General features: G+C 38.3%; 3 protein-coding genes across 3 annotated transcripts; 2 read left to right on the top strand and 1 right to left on the bottom strand.

Moving 5' to 3' along the window:
- The first annotated feature begins 3124 nt into the window (after positions 1 to 3124).
- On the top strand, positions 3125 to 3920 carry LOC141392456 (polyprenal reductase-like). The gene is made up of 3 exons (XM_073965395.1): positions 3125 to 3362; positions 3473 to 3777; positions 3828 to 3920. The coding sequence occupies exons 1-3, from the start codon at positions 3125 to 3127 to the stop codon at positions 3918 to 3920; spliced, it is 636 nt and encodes a 211-aa protein (XP_073821496.1).
- A 9168-nt stretch (positions 3921 to 13088) lies between these two features.
- Positions 13089 to 14769, top strand: LOC141394946 (polyprenal reductase-like). The gene is made up of 3 exons (XM_073970126.1): positions 13089 to 13773; positions 13840 to 14141; positions 14220 to 14769. The coding sequence occupies exons 1-3, from the start codon at positions 13206 to 13208 to the stop codon at positions 14310 to 14312; spliced, it is 963 nt and encodes a 320-aa protein (XP_073826227.1). The 5' UTR covers positions 13089 to 13205; the 3' UTR covers positions 14313 to 14769.
- A 1427-nt stretch (positions 14770 to 16196) lies between these two features.
- Positions 16197 to 17822, bottom strand: LOC141394945 (dolichyl-diphosphooligosaccharide--protein glycosyltransferase subunit TUSC3-like). The gene is made up of 4 exons (XM_073970125.1): positions 17552 to 17822; positions 16703 to 17429; positions 16472 to 16634; positions 16197 to 16398 (listed from the first exon to the last, which is right to left on the bottom strand). Exons 1-4 carry the CDS (start codon positions 17639 to 17641, stop codon positions 16383 to 16385), a joined length of 996 nt encoding a protein of 331 aa, XP_073826226.1. The 5' UTR covers positions 17642 to 17822; the 3' UTR covers positions 16197 to 16382.
- Between the last annotated feature and the right edge of the window lie 1521 nt (positions 17823 to 19343).

The raw sequence follows: 19343 nt of genomic DNA, 5'->3' as shown, positions 1-19343 counted from the left end.
AGAAAATTGTAAAATGTTATTGCAAGCACCTTAGTGAGAAAAGCACATCATTTTCGATCAGCCGTGTGCGTTCCTTTTAAAGTTGACGGCTCTGAATCAACGGTCTCAATCAAACTTGTTGATGATACTCTTTGAACTAATAGCCGATGGTTTCGAAGACATAATCTACAAAGCAATCGGCTAAGCAGACATATTAGAAACCGAAGTAAAAGGGGAGAAGAAAAAAGTGTGTTTTGTTCGTTAGTATTGTACCTCAGAAGCCTACGTTTTTTCACTATTTGCTACTACAATCCTAGAAGGAAGCTCACGTTTAACTTCTTTGTATGTGCACGCGCTCCCAGTGAGGGAGGTGCTTTGTGGCTGCTTTGGCTAGATATAAACAATGCATGCCTTATAAAATATCGTCACCATAAATGCCCGAAGTCGTATCTCCAAAAAAGTCAAAATTAGTTTTTTTGGTTGAATCTAATACATAAGACTAAAATACATGCTCTTGCAAAATTTCAAGCCTCTATGTTTAACCCTTTCGGTGATTCTATGCCATATGGCATAACCAGTTTTTGAAGCCCGTTTTAAGGCAAAATACTTACCCTTTTTTAATAATTTTGTATTTTTCCCTGAAGTGTTATCTAAAAATAATTCAATAAAAATTTTTGATTGCTGGACCCTATACATTGTTATGTCTCAAAGAGCAAGCGCTCCTCGTTCGATTTAAAATTTGCATGAAAATATCATCTTATAATTTTATACATATATTTTATTAACAAAAATTATTTTTTTGTTAACTTTTTGTATTTAATTTAGTAGATAATCATTGCATTAAAAATTAAAACGAAAAAAAGGTCCGAAATATAGTTCAATAGAGCTGCCAGATTTTTTATATTTCATATTATGCCATATGGCATATATTTTTCCCAACGGAAATGTTTCATTTTGTTTGACTCCCAGATCTTCTATTGTAAAACCCCTAGATCTTCTATAAGAAGACCTCCAGATCTTGTATAAATAGACCTCCAGGTCTTCTATAAGAAGACCACCAGATCTTGTATAAGTAGACCTCCAGGTCTTCTATACGAAGACTTCCAGGTCTTCTATACGAAGACTTCCAGGTCTTCTATAAGGAAACCTCCAGATCTACCATAAGAACACCTCCGGATGATGTATAACAATTCCTGCAGATTTTCTAAAATAAGTACTCCAGATCTTCTATAAGATGGCCCCCACGTCTTCTACAAGATGACCTCCAGCCCTTCTATAGGAAGACATTCAGTTGTTATATAAAAAGTCCTTCAGATCTGCTATAAGAAGACATTCAGGTCTTCTATAAGAAGTCCTCCAGTTTTTCTGTAAGAAGGCCTCAAATCTTCCATAAGAAATCCCGAGGTTTTCTATAAGAAGATCCTAGGTTTTCTATAAGAAGCTTTCAATGTTCTAAAAGAAGACCTCCTGTAGTGCGATTCCGTAACTCCTTAACGACAGAATTAACGACGAATGTCGGTAGTTAACGATAATTTTCGGTAAGTGCTATTCTGTATACCAATTTTAACAATTTTTGTCGTTAATTACCGAAAATTATTGTTAAGTTAACAACCAAAAAAGAGCTGTTGTTAAGTCTTAACGACAGTACATTATTGCAATATTTTGTTGATTTCTTTAAAAAAACGGCGTTTTTATATGAGCATATGTTATGTTAATGAGGAGTGTACCAAGGTAAATTCTGCCTTATTGAGAAAAATCTTCTTAAAGCGTTTACATAAGGGTTAACTATGTATGATAACATGGGTCAGCTTCGCCACAGTTGTGCTTTCACCAGCGCCGATTTTATTGAAACTGCATAAAGATCATAAAAGTTCTCTTTCATCTTCGATTAACTCATAAATTTCCTTTAGACCAGCTTCATGTAGCATCAATTAAATCGGCGCTGGCGAAGGCGCAACAGTGGCGTAGCTGCCCTATGCTATCCTACATATGAAGACTATGCTAACCTTTGTTTTACTTACTAAAGAGGAAAAACGTTAGCTAATGCTTCAAAAGAATTCGAACGAATTTGAATTCGAATCGACTTAGAGAAACAGGCCATTAGTTTTGTTTTTTTTCCTTTAAATACATTCTATGCCATATGGCATAGTGTCCAAAAACCACTTTTCCAAACAAAATGTTAAAAAATTAGTTTTGATTATTCATATAGCGTGCTTAAGTATATATAAAATTGGTAAACATTTTTTTTCAGACCGAAAACAAAAAAATAAGCACCGAAAGGGTTAAGAAAAGGCATTTCGGAAAATGGGATAACATTGTAGATTTTATTGTAATGACGGTTTTGATTTCATTACTTACTCCCATTCGTATATGATTGATAATATCCCACATACTCGCCTTCACAAGATTAATATTCAAAAAACAGTTTTTCATTTTATAACGTTTTTTGCTCCTCCTGTAAAATTATTATTTTGTTAATTACGACTTTTGGCATTTATGGTGACGATATGTATGTATATTTGGTATGACCTATGTATTTTCCTTATGTTGTACCTATATTGCACCTACACCTCGTAAAAGCGGCATTATCAGACTGTCACAAAAAATCTGACCTAAGCTAATTAAAAAACATGTAATTAAAGAGCTATCGTGTAATTAATTAACATACATTTGTCGATAACAAATGACGCGCTGAAAGTATTACCATTATAATTTACACTTTCAAGTAGAAATACAAAAACTTGAGGATTATTGCACATAGAGGAACTGAGTTTTTACGTTTGAATAGGCAGCAGAGTCATATACAATGTGCAAAATCGACTGGGAACTTGTCTTAAATTTCATAGAAAGTTGGCACATAAATATCTTGAATATTATATATTTCTCGCTAAGTTCCTTAATAATAGTCGGGGGAATGCTAATGCATTTCACAAATTTTAAATTACCCAAAACTGTGAAAGAGTTTTTCCTGTTTGGCAAATATGCAGCATATGACTCAAAGAAATACATCTTAACGGTGCCCAAATCGTGGATATCACATGGATATATAGTGGGATCAATTTCATCATTTTTCTATATTTGGTTAGTAATAGAGGTTAGGTTAGTAATTAACGTATTTCAAAGTGAATTACCTAGATCTTTGGAAATGTTTTTGAATATTGTTGCTGGTGGTAAACATCGTCAAGTTCATTTAAATTCAACAGAATGTCTCGTTGTTACATTGTTGATGGGGTTACAATGTCTTCGACGAGCTTATGAAACGGCATTCATACAAATATTTTCCCGGAACAGCAGATTAGACATAAAACACTATTGTTTGTCAAACTTTTATTATATATTGATAATGCCGTTATTGGTAGCCAATGCTGAGGGTTTTATTGGAGGTAAGTAGTATTAAGAGATACTTTTAACACATAAATGTAATTTCACACCTAAACATATAATTAAACCGTAAATCATAATAAAAAATATCTCTATTTGATATTTCTTCAAGATTCATCTCCCTCACCAATTAATTTTTCGAAACTATCAGTAATACAGTATATTTCAATTGTCGTATACCTTTTCTGTTGGTGGCAACAATATCAGTCGAATTTGATTTTGATACGTTTGCGCAAAAATTTTGATACTGGAAAACAGATTACGGAGAAACACTTGTTGCCCAAAGGTGGCTATTTCGAATTGATATCATCACCTCATATGTTTTTCGAAATTGGTTTATATGTGTCTCTCCTTTTCGGTTTCTTTGTAAGCAACGTTACATGGTGGATAGTGGTAGTTTTTGTCTTAAGCAATCAGGTATTTTTTTTTACAATAAAATGAATTAATAAAATTTCATTAATTTACAGATTTACAGTGGCCTCCAAACACACATTTGGTACATGGACAATTTTAAAAATTATCCAAGAAATCGTAAAGCTATTTTACCATTTATTTTATAATTTTGTACACATTCACCAATGTCGTACTGTAATAAATGCGCCATAAAGGAAACATGTATTTTATCGAAAAGTTCGTTAATAAAATCCACGTTCAAAGAATCCATTAGGCGGCCATCAGACCATCTGCTTCTTCACATGTATGTTGTCACTTTGGGTATACTAATATACAGAACAGCTAATGTCATACACGTGAAAAAGCAGATGGTCTGTTGGCAGCCTTAGTTTCTTAACCTATCTCAAGCTTTGAGACTTACCCCCATTATTATAAGTCTTCTTTTGTTATAGTTTGGATTTAGCGAACAGATTTATAGCGTTCCGGTTAACTTAAAGCTAAAAGTGATGATTGAATTTCAAGGAGGAGCTTCTCAAAATTAACTTTCAATGTAAAAATTATATTTGTAATGCCTCCAAATTGGTTTATTTTACGTTTTGAAATCCATCAGATAGTAAAAGAACACATATAATAATGGCCCTTACTCTATTAACTCCTGCATGGAATGTATTGGGGTAGCTAGCAGTCAGATGTGGTACTATCGAGGTAGAGTTGCTTAACGTATACATCCCCCCTTTTGGAAGGTCATAACCGACTGATCAGGGGGGACCCTCGGAAATGATTATAGGGTATAGTGCTATATTGCTGGCTGAGCAGATTGGTAAGCTATACGTTTTGCACCGACGCCGCTACCAAAATTAGCGGAGATGGTCACAATTCACCAATTATAATCATCGTGTCTGACAAATGACGTCACCTGCCAACCCGTGGTTTGTCTTGGGTCAGACCATCTCCCCATAATTGTCTCGATTAGCAGATCGCCCATGGGAAAGCTAATTGATCTAGCTTAAGAGAGTTTACCAATCACCGCTTCAAAGAATTGTCCTACCCGTCTGATGTTCGGGTTGCAGAGAGAACGTTTCTGGTCATCATCGCTGTTGCAACCGTTCGCTATATACTGGCTGGTCGAATATCCGAAGTGAGACCAAACTTCCCCGCAAAGACTACGGGATTAGCAAATGAGCGTGATGAGCTTTAATCGACAGTTTGTGGTGTACCCCGGTAGGGACTGGGCGAAGAGAAGAGCACTACACCACAATTTACAATGAGTCGGGAGTCGAGTATCTCACTAAAGTTCTCAACCTGTCAGCCACCCACATCGTTCCCGAAGGCCGGGAAATGGACAGGGTGGGCCTGCTAATGAAGCCAGTCAAGGATGTCAGCAAAAGTGACTGCACAGACCGATTTCGCTTTTCTCCAGTTCCAGTTGCCGATCATCAGCATGGGTTTTGTAAGCGGCACAGCACGACAACAGCGCTCCACTCCACACATTAGTCGAGAAGACAGCGATGGTGGCGCTCAAAAGCCTTTGATATTGCCAAGCACGCCAAGCTGTTTGAGGTAACAGTGGTAAGTACTGAGTTGATGGTTGCAGAATTCAGACCACCAACTACCCTGAGATTCTAGGGGTCACATTTGACAGCACGTTCTAAAAGAAAGGGTGCTTCTATAGACCCTTTCTAAAAGAAAGGGTGCTTCTATAGACCCTTTCTAAAAGAAAGGGTGTTTCTATAGACCCTTTCTAAAAGAAAGGGTGCTTCTGTAGACCCTTTCTAAAAGAAAGGGTGCTTCTATAGACCCTTTCTAAAAGAAAGGGTGCTTCTACAGACCCTTTCTAAAAGAAAGGGTGCTTCTATAGACCCTTTCTAAAAGAAAGGGTGCTTCTATAAACCCTTTCTAAAGAAAGGGTGCTTCTATAGACCCTTTCTAAAAGAAAGGGTGCTTCTATAGACCCTTTCTAAAAGAAAGGGTGCTTCTATAGACCCTTTCTAAAAGAAAGGGTGCTTCTATAGACCCTTTCTAAAAGAAAGGGTGCTTCTATAGACCCTTTCTAAAAGAAAGGGCGCTTCTATAGACCCTTTCTAAAAGAAAGGGTGCTTCTATAGACCCTTTCTAAAAGAAAGGGTGCTTCTATAGACCCTTTCTAAAAGAAAGGGTGCTTCTATAGACCCTTTCTAAAAGAAAGGGTGCTTCTATAGACCCTTTCTAAAAGAAAGGGTGCTTCTATAGACCCTTTCTAAAAGAAAGGGTGCTTCTATAGACCCTTTCTAAAAGAAAGGGTGCTTCTATAGACCCTTTCTAAAAGAAAGGGTGCTTCTATAGACCCTTTTTAAAAGAAAGGGTGCTTCTATAGACCCTTTCTAAAAGAAAGGGTGCTTCTATAGACCCTTTCTAAAAGAAAGGGTGCTTCTATAGACCCTTTCTAAAAGAAAGGGTGCTTCTATAGACCCTTTCTAAAAGAAAGGGTGCTTCTATAGACCCTTTCTAAAAGAAAGGGTGCTTCTATAGACCCTTTCTAAAAGAAAGGGTGCTTCTATAGACCCTTTCTAAAAGAAAGGGTGCTTCTATAGACCCTTTCTAAAAGAAAGGGTGCTTCTATAGACCCTTTCTAAAAGAAAGGGTGCTTCTATAGACCCTTTCTAAAAGAAAGGGTGCTTCTATAGACCCTTTCTAAAAGAAAGGGTGCTTCTATAGACCCTTTCTAAAAGAAAGGGTGCTTCTATAGACCCTTTCTAAAAGAAAGGGTGCTTCTATAGACCCTTTCTAAAAGAAAGGGTGCTTCTATAGACCCTTTCTAAAAGAAAGGGTGCTTCTATAGACCCTTTCTAAAAGAAAGGGTGCTTCTATAGACCCTTTCTAAAAGAAAGGGTGCTTCTATAGACCCTTTCTAAAAGAAAGGGTGCTTCTATAGACCCTTTCTAAAAGAAAGGGTGCTTCTATAGACTCTTTCTGAAAGGAAGGGTGCTTCTATAGGTCGTTTGTGAAAGAAAGGGTGCTTCTATAGACTCTTTCTGAAAGGAAGGGTGCTTCTATAGACTCTTTCTGAAAGGAAGGGTGCTTCTATAGGTCGTTTGTGAAAGAAAGGGTGCTTCTATAGACCCTTTCTAAAAGAATGAATGAAGGGTGCTTCTATAGACCCTTTCTAAAAGAAAGGGTGCTTCTATAGACCCTTTCTAAAAGAATGAATGAAGGGTGCTTCTATAGACCCTTTCTAAAAGAAAGGGTGCTTCTATAGACCCTTCTGTAGACCATTTTTGAAAGAAACGGTGCTTCTATAGACTCTTTCTGAAAGGAAGGGTGCTTCTATAGGTCGTTTTGAAAGAAAGGGTGCTTCTATAGACCCTTTCTAAAAGAATGATGCTTCTATAGAGCCTTTCTGAAAGAAATGGTGCTTCTATAGACTCTTTCTGCAAGAAAGGGTGTTACTATAGACCCCTTCTGCATGAAAGGGTGCTTCTATAGACCCTTTCTGCAAGAAAGGGTGCTACTATAGACCATTTCTGCAAGAAAAGGTGCTACTATAGACCCCTTCTGCAAGAAAGGGTGTTTCTATAGACCGTTTCTGCAAGAAAGGGTGTTTCTATAGACCGTTTCTGCAAGAAAGGGTGCTTCTATTGACCCTTTCTGCAAGATAGGTGCTTCTATTGAAAGAAAGAGTGCTTTTATTGACCCTTTCAAAAAGAAAGGGTGCTACTATAGACCCCTTCAGCAAGAAAGGGTGCTTTCATAGACTCTTTCTGCAGGAAAGGGTGCCTCAATAGACCCTTTCTGCAAGAAAGGGTGCTTCTGTAGACCGTTTCTGCAAGGAAGGGTGCTTCTATTGACCCTTTCAAAAAGAAAGGGTGCTTCTATTGACCCTTTCAAAAAGAAAGGGTACTTCTATTGACCCTTTCAAAAAGAAAGGGTACTTCTGTAGACCCTTTCTGCAAGAAAGGGTGCTTTTATAGACACTTTGTAGGAACAAAGTCCTCAATTCCCAGCCGGCAGCACTTGGGGTGCAGATAAAGAAACGTTGTTGACTACATATAACGCGATAGGTCGGTCTGCGGTAAGCTATGTAGCGCCAGTTTGGTCCGCGAATATAAGTGCAATGCGGTGGAAAATTATTCAAACCTGTCATAATGCAGCCCAGAGAACTGCAATAGGGTGCCTCCTCATGTTTTCAGGAAACAAATATTCATCAGGTACAACAACACAATAACATTCTTTCATTGCAGTACTTGTTCGCGTGTTACCGTGAGAGCCAACCCAATCACCATATATTGGATAGGCCCGACACACGCAGGCACATAAAGAATGATATTCTCGTTCTAGAGGAAGAGGTCTAACGATACAGGAGAAAGCCACATATCAAACAGGTTTAAATAAGCAAATATAGTGTGAATAAAGTCCTCGGAGTACATCGTCCGTCTATCGAAGCTGAGGAGCGTCAGCTGCCACGCAAACCAAAGTAGTTCCGGCTCAACTACGCTCGGGATGGTTCAGCCGTCTCAATTCCTACAGGGCAAAGATAGATGACGCCGAACAAAACAGAGCAAGTCACTGAAGTGGCTAGATTTGAAAATTTTTCCACAAAAAATTTTCAAAAATTAATTTTTTGTCGAAAATAGACGGACTTCGACCGGGATTTAAGACTTTCTCTTATGGACAGATAATAAACAGGGATAACGCGATCATAATTTTGTTCAAAATTATTTTTTGTCAAAAATCATATGGTTTTTCGCAAATTTCGAAGCCTATATCTCAGGAAATGCATGGTATATATGTATGTATATTGGGGTAACCAGCATTCCATGACCTATGTATATTTCAAAGCTTTCTAAATCCAGCCACTACATTCATCTTATACCCAAAATTTAGACATGCTAAGCTATCAAGTCGTTTCAAAGGCCGAACTTATTTATTAGTTTAACTTGTGTACATACCTTCAGATCCAGACCATTTTGTTTGATTTTAGTTGTGTTTTGTTTGATCTAGTTGTCTCCTATGGACAGATGCTAAACAGGGATAACGCGATCATAATTTATTTATTAGTTTAACTTGTGATCCAGACCATTTTGTCTGATTTTAGGGAGCAAGTTGAGTTTAAGCATTAAGCTCGGAAAAAAATATAATTTTTTTTTTTTATATAGCCGGCCTTCGGCCGGGGATTTAAGACTTTCTGCTATGGACAGGAGCCAATCTAGGGAACGGGAGCAACATTTTCTTTTAAATTAAAATTATTCTCTAAGTAGCCGACATTTAACAAGGGAATTTTCGGAACTTCGGAGGCCCATATCTCGAGAAGTATGGACTTCCGCAAAAAATGTTGTATATATTTGTGATCAGGGTAACGAGACCTACCTGTGGAAAAAATTTGGTATCGATCCGAGCTTAATGCTTAAACTCATCTTAAGCCGATTTTAGTTGTGTTCCAGAATTAAATTTTTTTTCAATTTTTACCATTTTTTCACATTTTGCGTTCCCTTACACCAAAACACAGCACATTTTATATGGGAGTCGTTCAACACTTTTACGACATTTGCAACTTTCGCAATTTTTATAATTTTGCAAGTGTTGTGATCCGTCAAATTAGGTTAGGTTAGGTTAAAGGACGCGCAGCAATCGTGTTGGACAGCCACTCCACTCGGAGACCTTATGGTCCATTGTGTTCATCCTATAGTAAGGGTAGGAGAAAAGAAAAGAAATAATAGCATATCGAGTTTAGAAGTAGGAAAAAGGAATAATTAAGTAAGTTAGAGGATAGTTGAGAATGATTAAGTAAGTGCTACGGATTGAGAGATTATTTGTAAGGAGAGAGAGAGAGCGAGTAAGGAGGTTAGCCGTATTAAGATGCTGTAGTTTGTTCGTGTTGAAGCCACTTCAGACCCTTGGCGAGAAGAAGCAGTGTTGTCGGCTCGGCTTGGCAGAATGTTGTCAGAGATGATAACGTATGTTCACCCATTGTTTGAACTCTCCTGGTCCTGAGCATTGGACAACGGCATAATAAGTGCTCAATCGTCTCTGTTTCTTCTTCGTCTTCGCATAATCTGCAGTAGTCCGTGGGGTCATCTCTATCCCATTTGCAGGTCATTGATCTTATCCTGCAGTGTCCCGTGATAACTCCAATCATTAGTTTTAGATCGGGTTTTCTCATAGAGAGTAGGGAAGTGGTCTTCCTTTTGGAGAGGTTGGGCCAGATTGCCGTTGATACCTTGCAGCCAGGTTCGTTATTCCAGATCTGACCAGCCTTCTCCCTGTATGTTTGTTCTAGGAGCCGCATGAAGTGACACAGGGGTGGCCTGATTGAGTTATCGATTTCGATGTCGTTTGACTCAGATCCGCGACGTGCCAGTTCATCCGCCTTTTCATTTCCCTCGATGTCGCAATGCCCCGGGACCCAGCACAAGGTAACGATTGATCGTAGGGCCTCCAAAGCTTTCCTGCAGTGCAAGACCGCAGCAGATTTGATTGAATGGGATCTAAGTGATTTTAGGGCCGCTTGGCTATCCACATAGATAGTCACCGGTCCGGCTATATCCCCTTCCATGTTTTTAATCAATTCTGCTGCTTTCGTGACCGCAAAGATTTCGGCTTGGAAGACGCTACAATTTTCGCTTAGCTTGTACGAGATCCGTAAGTTGAGGGTATCGCTGTAGACGCCCGCTCCTGTTCCCTTTTCCATCTTGGATCCGTCGGTATAAATCTCTATACCGGGTAGAGGTAGGGAGTTGTGGGTCCAGGCTTCTCTGTCAGGTATCCGAACTTCAATGTCGTCGAAGTGTAATTGTGGTGATATATAGTCACTGATTACCTCCAAACCCACCGATAGTCCAGATTGTCGTAAGATAGCAGCATGGCCGTAGTCGAAGTTACGCCATGAATTTAACTCCTTGAGTCGGAGAGCACTCTTTGCTGCCAACTCCTGTACCACGAGATTCATCGGATGAAGATCCAGTAATACATTGAGAGCAGCCTGTGGAGTGCTTTTCATGGCACCGGTAATTAGGAGAGATGCCGCTCTTTGAACGACATTAATCTTACGGAGAAGGGATGTCTTACTCAAAGCATTCCACCATACCAATGAACCATAAGTCAGAATGGGGCGAACTATGGCCGTAAAAATCCAGTGTATGACCTGTGGTTTCAAACCCCAACTCTTACCAATAGAGTTCTTGCAAGAATAAAGGGCTATAAGTCCTCTCTTGGCACGTTCCTCGACATTCCTTTTCCACGTTAGTTGGTGGTCCAGGATAATGCTAAGGTACTTGGCCTCTAGGGAGAGCTTTAGGGCCACTCCATCCAGCGTTGGTAGGGTGAATGGTTTGACTTTTCTCTTGTTCGTAAATAGAACCAGCTCTGTCTTAGATGGGTTCACCCCAAGTCCATTGTTGTGTGCCCATCTTGATAATTTGTCCAGAGCTCCTTGCATGAGTTCCGATAGCGTTTGTGGGAACTTCCCGGTGATCATTATGACCACGTCATCAGCATAAGCTACAGTCTTTATACGTAGTTGGTCAAATTCCTTAAGTATTTCGTTAATCACCAGGAGCCACAGCAGTGGTGATAATACACCTCCTTGTGGTGTGCCCCTGGTGACAGACTTCCGAATGGAGGTCTCACCGATATTTGAATTGATTATCCTGCCGCTAAGCATTCCATCGATCCAATTGATCAGTGTAGTGGAAACACCTAAGTTCAAGAGTGAATTGTGGATGGATTCGAGTTTGACGTTATTAAAGGCGCCTTCTATATCTAGAAACGCTGCTAACGTATAGTTTGAGCCCATCATATTCCTCTCGATTAAACCAACGACTTCATTAAGTGTAGTCTCCACCGATCTGCCTTTGATGTAGGCGTATTGGGCAGGACTAATAACACTGTTTCCAAGTTTGGATCTTATTCCTAGGTCAAGCAATCTTTCTAACGTTTTCAATAGAAAGGAAGATAGGCTGATTGGTCTGTAGTCTTTGGGAAGCGTGTGACTTGACTTCCCTGCTTTGGGGATGTATGTCACCGTGACCTCCCTCCACAGAACCGGTGTGAACGATAGACGTAGACAGGCCCTATAAATATGATCCAGGTGTGGTATCAACACCTCCAATGCATTTTGTAGCATAGCAGGGAAGATACTATCTGGACCAGGTGATTTAAAGGGCTTAAAAGTGTTTATCGCCCAAGCTATCTTTGTGTGACTTATGATCTCCTCGATGACACTCACTTCCCCTGTGGCTTGGTTACACATTGGTGGATCGGCTGAGCGATCTGGTGCATCCATGCAGTTGGGAAAGTGGGTTTTGGCCAGGAGATCCAGAGTTTCTAGACCGGAGTTAGTCCATGTGCCATCATCCCGCTTGATACTGCCGATGGATTTAGGGTCCTTCGACAGTACTCTACGAAACCTGGCTACATCCTTTACTCCCTCTATAGACTCGCTAAAGCAGACCCAAGATCTGCGTTTAGCCTTCTTTATTTCGCTGTTGTACTTATTGAAAGATACCTTGTAGTTCTCCCAATCTGTGGACAACTTCGTTTTGTTGGCTTTATTGTAGAGCCTTCTGCTAATCTTCCTGAGATTAGCCAGATCTTTCGACCACCAGACCGGTTGACATCTTCTGCCTGGGTAAGTGAGTGGGCAGGCGGTCTCATAGCTGTCCACCAAAACCTCTGTCACGTGATTCACTGCACTATTAACCTCTGTGGCTGTTTGGGGGTATCGTGATACTCCCAGCTTGGAGCTTACTAGTTCATTGAATTTGTTCCAGTCGGTTTTCCGTGGATTTCTAAATGGTGGCTGTCGAATGCCATTAACAGAGACTTGGAAGAATATCTTCCGATGATCCGAAAAGGAGCATTCTTCCGATACCCTCCAGTCACTGATAATAGATTCGTCTTTATTAGTGAGGGTTATGTCTATAACCTCCCCCCTGATTCTATTTTGAAAAGTGTATTCATTTCCCCTGTTGCATATTCTGAGATTATATTTTAAGATAAAATCGAATACGGACTCACCTCTGGCATTTGTGTCTCTGCTGCCCCAGTGGAAATGGTGAGCATTGGCATCACATCCTAGGATGATGAGGCAAGTGCTACCCATCTCCTTGACAAGCTTCTCCACGTCATTACCCGGTGGGTCAGGGCTCTCGAATGGCATGTAAATGGACGAGAATATGGTGGCTCCATGGGAGCTGCATTCCATCCTTACAGCCGTAATATAATATCCGTCAAATTATTTTTACATATTTCGTTTACCAACACTAAAAACGTTTGCAACTCAATTATCGCCAATCGCTGAACGCAATTGATTGTGTCTCAGACCATCTGTTCTGTTTGCGTGGGATGTTTTGTTTGTGTTTGTTTTTATAATTTTTTTTCTAGTATTTAAGAGAAAGCTACGGAAAACAGTTAACAATCGACATTCTTAGCATTCAATTCACGATTAAGCAGCAGTTAAATAGTAAATTCAAACCAAAATGATATTTGAATTAGTGGAATATTTTGTTAAAAATAACAAAATCAACTTAGTTAACGTAATATTTATTGGTTTTACTGTAATAATTGTTATATTTGGTTCCCTTATAACACTTGTGGAACCACTTCTTCCCGATTTTATTAAACAATCCTTTCGTTATGGCAAACATAAACACAATGGTCCAGAGATTTCGTTAGTCTCTAAAATGGAAGTGCCAAAATCATGGTTTAAACATTTCTACATTTTTGCTTTCTCTTGGGCAATGTTGGCACTTTATTTTGTTTTGAAAGGTATTATTATGCACACAACCGCTCCAAGCTATGTTATAGAGTTTTTAGATTTTGTTGCTGGTGGTGCTGGAAATCGTAAAATTGTAATAAATTCTAATAGTGCACTGGTGGCTAGTGTCTTAATGACATTACAATGTGCTCGGCGATTTTATGAGACCAATTTTGTACAAATCTTTTCGAAGACAAGTAAAATGAATCTATCCCATTATATGGTGGGATATTTGCATTATTTTGGAGCCATTGTGGCTTTGTTACTAAACACTGAGGGATTTGTAAAAGGTAAGTAGCTTTGATTTTAATAAAATAAAATGAGACTTTATTTAAATGTATACTTCTGTCTTACAGGTTCCCTGCCTTCCTCCTTCAGTTTCACCAAAATCACTCTATTGCAATATGTGTGCATATTTGTGTTCCACTTTAGCTGGTCCCAACAATACAAATCAAATATGATTTTGGTTAATTTGCGCAAAAATCCCAATACCGGTAAAGTTGAAACTGAGAAACATTTAATGCCAATGGGGGGATTTTTCAATGTGGTATCTTCACCCCACATGTTATTTGAAATTTTAATGTATATCTCATTATTGGGCATCGTGGGAGCAAGTCTTACATGGAAACTTGTCGTTGTATGGGTTTTTAGTAATCAGGTAAGGATTTGTCACTTTAATTTAAAAATATCATACACTAAATAATAAAAATTTCGTCTTCATTTCCTTCTTCTTTAGCTAATGAATGCCTTGTTAACTCACAAATGGTACAAAGATAACTTCAAGAACTATCCAAAGCAACGTAAAGCACTGATTCCATTCGTATTATAAATAGATAAATTCTAAAATAATCTTATTCTATATGATCCATAGTAAATCAGACCAAAGTAATCATGCATTTTTTAAACATCTATACATTCCTATATATGCATATCCATACATACATATCTGTAGTATTTTTCATTACCAATTAGCTTATTGCAATTATACATTTTTCATAATAATGACAGTTTAATTTGGCACAAAGTTCAATACACTAATATCTCGATTTGCGTTAATGATTGACTCCGATGCAATGCGAAAGAACGCGCCCCAAAACACATGTTCCCACATGTTTTGAATAACCTCTTCACAAAATTCAAAGCCAGAAATATTAGTTTTTATCAACGCAAATCGATTCAGTAGCGGAAATCGATCAAATCTGTTGTTTTTTCTTGACGCACATTGAAATGTTAGTGTAAAATAAAACACTTGTACTGAGAATAAAGCGCTTTTTTTGGACAATTGATGTAATGAAGTTTTAATTATGTGTCAAGATCGCCCTTAATATAACCCTTGCAGATATAATAAATCATAGTCCTGACCTGGAACATACTTTTGAACTGCATAATCAGGCTGACTTCCGTATCGTCAGTTGCTTGGCAAAGTATTATATTTATTAACGCCGTAGTACTTAACAACTGCGAAGCTACGTGTTTAAAAACGTCAAAAGTACGCATTCTTAACAGGTGAAATGCAAACATATATCATTTTTATTTCTGATGCATTTAGTTGCATTTTCGAGGAACAATGCATGAGTATGCAATTGAAATATTTTGACGAAGTTTAAACAACACAAACCAACTGACGGAAGTCAGCCTCATTTCCAATGGGATAGTACTGACACCGATTGGAGGAAAGGTAGATATTAGTTTAATGTCCTTGTTCACTTATAAAAGGAAGGGTATATCCGAAGAATATGATTTTAAACACCATAAAAGGATTTCATTTTAGTGAATATGACCAATAACCCTATAAAGAGGCAGAAGTAGTCCTGCCTGTTATCCTAAAAGTGTAAAAATGCACATTTAAAGTGATTTGAATGAGAACATTAATGACACATCAATATATTAGTTTTTCTTCTGCTGTCTAAATTGAACGGGATTTTATCAACGTTAACAACAATACCGGAAATTATGCAGGGTTATCAGCAAAATGCACATGTTTAATGATTTTGTACCATGAACACGAGACGAAAGAGCTTTTAGGTCACTTTTTTCTTTTTTAGGTCACTCATTTATAAAAAGTAATATTAGGGTGCGAACTCTACGGTGTTTTTCAAGGTTTGCAATAGGGTACGAACTGTATTTGAACGGAGAATGGTTGATACCTGGTCGCCTCAACGAGTAATAATCATTTTGAGCAAGTATTTGCTGTTGTAAGAAGGATATGATGTGGTCGACCTCTGTCCCTCTTCTAATCTATGGGGATTATTCTGATTGTAAATTCCCTGTGAGTTTTCTATCTCCCTTAAGTCGAAACGGCGGAAAGACAAAACTCACGGGGAATTTCAGTTCCCATTGATATACGAAAATTTTAAAACCCTCAAAAGGAACCGAAAATAAATCGTCACTGCTGTAGGTGTGAATACCTTGGCATCCTCAGTTTTCTCTTTCACAAGTGCATCAACTTCACTTTCCCTGACTATTGCAAATATGGACATTTGCCCACTACTGTTAGCAGCAGCTTAAGCTCCTGCGTGACAAAGGAACGGACTGTAGCCAAGGGCGGGGACGACATCCAGTATAGGGATTAACGATAGAAATCAAATGATTGACTGATACCGCAGAACCTCAAAACTGCCAAAGCCAAAGAAACAATGGCCAAGAAAGTGCAACGAAGGGAAAAAAGCTTTTGAAATTTGTCTAAACAAATCCTTAAAAATTAATTTGGTAATTTTGTTTTTCACTTAATTTTAAGGATTTTCTTTTTCATTTATTAAATTTGTTTACACAAAAACAAAAAACATTTTCAATTTAATTTTCTCCCACAATGTGTGTTATTGGTATGTATAGAAAAACGCATCTATTTTATTATTCTTTCACTAAATTTAGGAATTATAAAAGTTTTCCAGAAATAATTTCATTTAAATAAAAAGCTGAAAAGAAACAGAAAACGACAAGTAAATACAAAAGGCAACAACGAAATAATTCAAAATGTTGTGTATTTACCTATAAGGATAACCTTGTGCCTTTGAGCGGAACACAGACAGCAGGAATGAAAAGAATATAGCTAATAATGCTAAACCAACTATGGACATGATGCGACCTTTGCGGGGATCTGTTTGACTGCCACTTTCAGTAAGCAACAACATACCAAAGAAGATTAGGGCATCTACAAAAAATATAAAATTACGTGCTTGTAAAGTAAATCTTAATTTCAATACTGTCTATTGTACTTACTCAAACCCAACACAATATAGGTCTCCACTACCAACTGACCCTGTGAAGAACCATGTATGTAGGCAACACCACCATTTTGCGATTTGTGAACAAGTGGTGGTCCACGAATATGATTCCACATTTGCCCAGAGATCATGGTGAAACAGAAGAACACGGCAATTGCACCCCATATCGACTTATTGTACAAGAATTCCAAATTATTACGCCTCATATAGAGGAAACCACCAACCAATGCGGCCAATGTTATCATGGCAACGGTACCAGAATAATTTGGTGGTCGGAAAATACGAATTTGTACATCGGTACGTTCAGCAATGAATTTACCAATAGCATCAGCAGCAAAACCAACACGATGAATATCCATTGTGTCAGCACCCTTTGGTTTACCCTTGGCAGGGAAATGCATAAATACCGGAGCAGTGTTTAGGCGCAACATTTGGAAAACATCGGAACCTTCATCAAAATCAACCATGGCAAAGAACAGCTTATTCGAGTAGACCGGTGAAAATCGGTAAGATTGGGCAACAATTTGGAATTCATCGTGGGCATGTCTACATATCTGACATTGACGAGATGGAGCCAAGGCGGTTAACATTACAATCATGGAATAGTTTCGTGGTGAATTCTTTACATATTCCTTAAACTTTTGACCATTGAAACGTAACAAAGCCTTCTTGTTATTCATTTCCATGAGGTTTTGTACTTTTTCGGACAGCGAAAGGCCACTCTAGATAATAGTGGGAGAAACAAATTTTACAATCAACAACCGGCATTTTACAATAGAATTTTTGTTGATAGGAAAATGACGTGGCCTGGCATGCCTATTATTGCGACCCAAATAGCTCTTACCTTCTGTTTACTTTGAGCCGTAGTGTTTAGTATTAGGAAACCAGCCATAAACACTGCTGTAAACAGCAGAGTTTTATATAAAATTTTCATTTTGTTAAATACTTATTAAACTATTTAAAGAAAATTATCAATTAAATCGGAGAGATAAACTCTACTGAGAAAAAACACAGATACAATTTACAATTTGATGAATGTCACACAGAAGAATTGTCAAACTGGGTACACTGAGAAAAACATAAGTGAATTGTTTAGTTAAACGACAACGTACAACGACTGACGTATGGCATGATTTCTTGGTATCACACATCGAAGCGTACAATTCATAGGCGCTATAAAGCTAGGTGCACATTGTCAGTTTTGAATGACAGCTTTGTTTGTGCTTGCTAGCTAGAATTTTTGTCATTCATCATACAACCACAAAATATTTTGTGGTTGCTGGACGGTTGGACAGTTATCGATAATTCCGAAAAAGTCTAAACTGATCGTGTGTACCCCGCTTAAGGCCTGTTCGTAACTTCGCAAGTAAAAAGTAGTTTTGTTCCTTTACTTTTTAATGGTAAATGTGGTAAAAAAGAAAACGGTGAAAATTGCTCCCTCATGAACATTTTTACCAGAAAAGTAGAGGAACGAAAAAATGGTAGATCTGGTAGCAATGTCAAAAAGAAACATACAAATTAAATTTTCTTCTTTTATTTCACAGTTTTTAATTTTGTTTTGTCAGTGTTTGCGTAGCAATATGGAAAGAAAATTAGAGAAAAATAAAACACGATGTGAAAGTATTTTTTCTAATCGCAGTGGACTGTATTTTTATTGATTTAACGTTCGTGGAACGGTATTACCATTGTACAAAGGGTTTGACGAGTAGGACGTGATCCTATCGTTGGTGTTAGTTTTAATAACTCTAGCGTAGATACTGAAAGGCGGGCTATATAGAAACGTCACTCATTAGAATATGTCATTACCTTTCCTTTTATGTACGAAGTACATAGTCGTATTTTAAGGTAGTGGACAGACTCTAATGAGGAGAAAAATCATCCTTGGAACAAATTTAAGAATTAAAATGGGTTTAATAAAACCTCATAGCAAATTGTTCATTCCGCCGGCCTTGCAATATCCAGCTATGTTGCAAAATTAAATGTTAGTTATTTAAAAAAGTACTTTACATTCGTGTGCCCGTGGGGCACGATCGTGCAATGCCTCGTGAAGGACTTGATCATCTTGTAAAGATTGCAAAAGGTGATTGAAGACCACCTTTTACAGATATACGTGGCGAGACCACAAGTTTCTCCTGGAGGAACTCCGAGGAGTCGCCGAGGGCGAAATTGGTTAGTATAATTTTTTTTTCCGAAGGAGGGCCGCATCGTCTGCCATGTTTGCCGTAGGCTTCATTGGTTGGCGGCTTTGCAGTCAGCTTGTTGTTCCTTGTCGTGCATGGGGACGTCATCCTCACACCATCGTCGCAACCATCATTCGAAATTTTCCAAGTCATAAGAAAAATGGAGAGGAAGCGAGAATTAAACAAAGAACAAACTTTTAGGTCAGAAGGACCTCTTAACCGTTGGTCGTTTTACATATATATAGCCCGATGTTTCGCGGATCTAACACTGCCATCAAAGCTATATTTTTTCAATAACACGAAAAAGTAGTGAGGTCGCGTAGACGCCTCGAAACATGGTCTATTATTAATGAACTCCGTGGGAGTGGGAATATGGAGGTTTGAGTGCCGTCGGGATTAAATTTCGTTCTCAGCATCAGTATTGATACCCTCTTTCGAAAATAGATAAATATTTTT

Source organism: Musca autumnalis, unplaced genomic scaffold, assembly GCF_047663935.1.
Source record: "Musca autumnalis isolate F117 unplaced genomic scaffold, ASM4766393v1 scaffold_2, whole genome shotgun sequence".
Classification (NCBI taxonomy): Eukaryota; Metazoa; Arthropoda; class Insecta; order Diptera; family Muscidae; genus Musca; species Musca autumnalis.
Note: the sequence above shows the minus strand (reverse complement) of the source record. Positions and strands in the feature narration are given on the sequence as shown.

Coding starts and splice junctions, on each gene's coding strand:
- LOC141392456 (XM_073965395.1), top strand. CDS start 3,125: ATGTTTTTGAATATTGTTGCTGGTGGTAAACATCGTCAAGTTCATTTA. Junction 3,363..3,472: donor TGCTGAGGGTTTTATTGGAG/GTAAGTAGTATT, acceptor TATTTCTTCAAG/ATTCATCTCCCTCACCAATT. Junction 3,778..3,827: donor TTTTTGTCTTAAGCAATCAG/GTATTTTTTTTT, acceptor ATTAATTTACAG/ATTTACAGTGGCCTCCAAAC.
- LOC141394946 (XM_073970126.1), top strand. CDS start 13,206: ATGATATTTGAATTAGTGGAATATTTTGTTAAAAATAACAAAATCAAC. Junction 13,774..13,839: donor CACTGAGGGATTTGTAAAAG/GTAAGTAGCTTT, acceptor TCTGTCTTACAG/GTTCCCTGCCTTCCTCCTTC. Junction 14,142..14,219: donor TATGGGTTTTTAGTAATCAG/GTAAGGATTTGT, acceptor CTTCTTCTTTAG/CTAATGAATGCCTTGTTAAC.
- LOC141394945 (XM_073970125.1), bottom strand. CDS start 17,641: ATGAAAATTTTATATAAAACTCTGCTGTTTACAGCAGTGTTTATGGCT. Junction 17,430..17,551: donor CGGCTCAAAGTAAACAGAAG/GTAAGAGCTATT, acceptor ACTATTATCTAG/AGTGGCCTTTCGCTGTCCGA. Junction 16,635..16,702: donor CTATATTGTGTTGGGTTTGA/GTAAGTACAATA, acceptor TATTTTTTGTAG/ATGCCCTAATCTTCTTTGGT.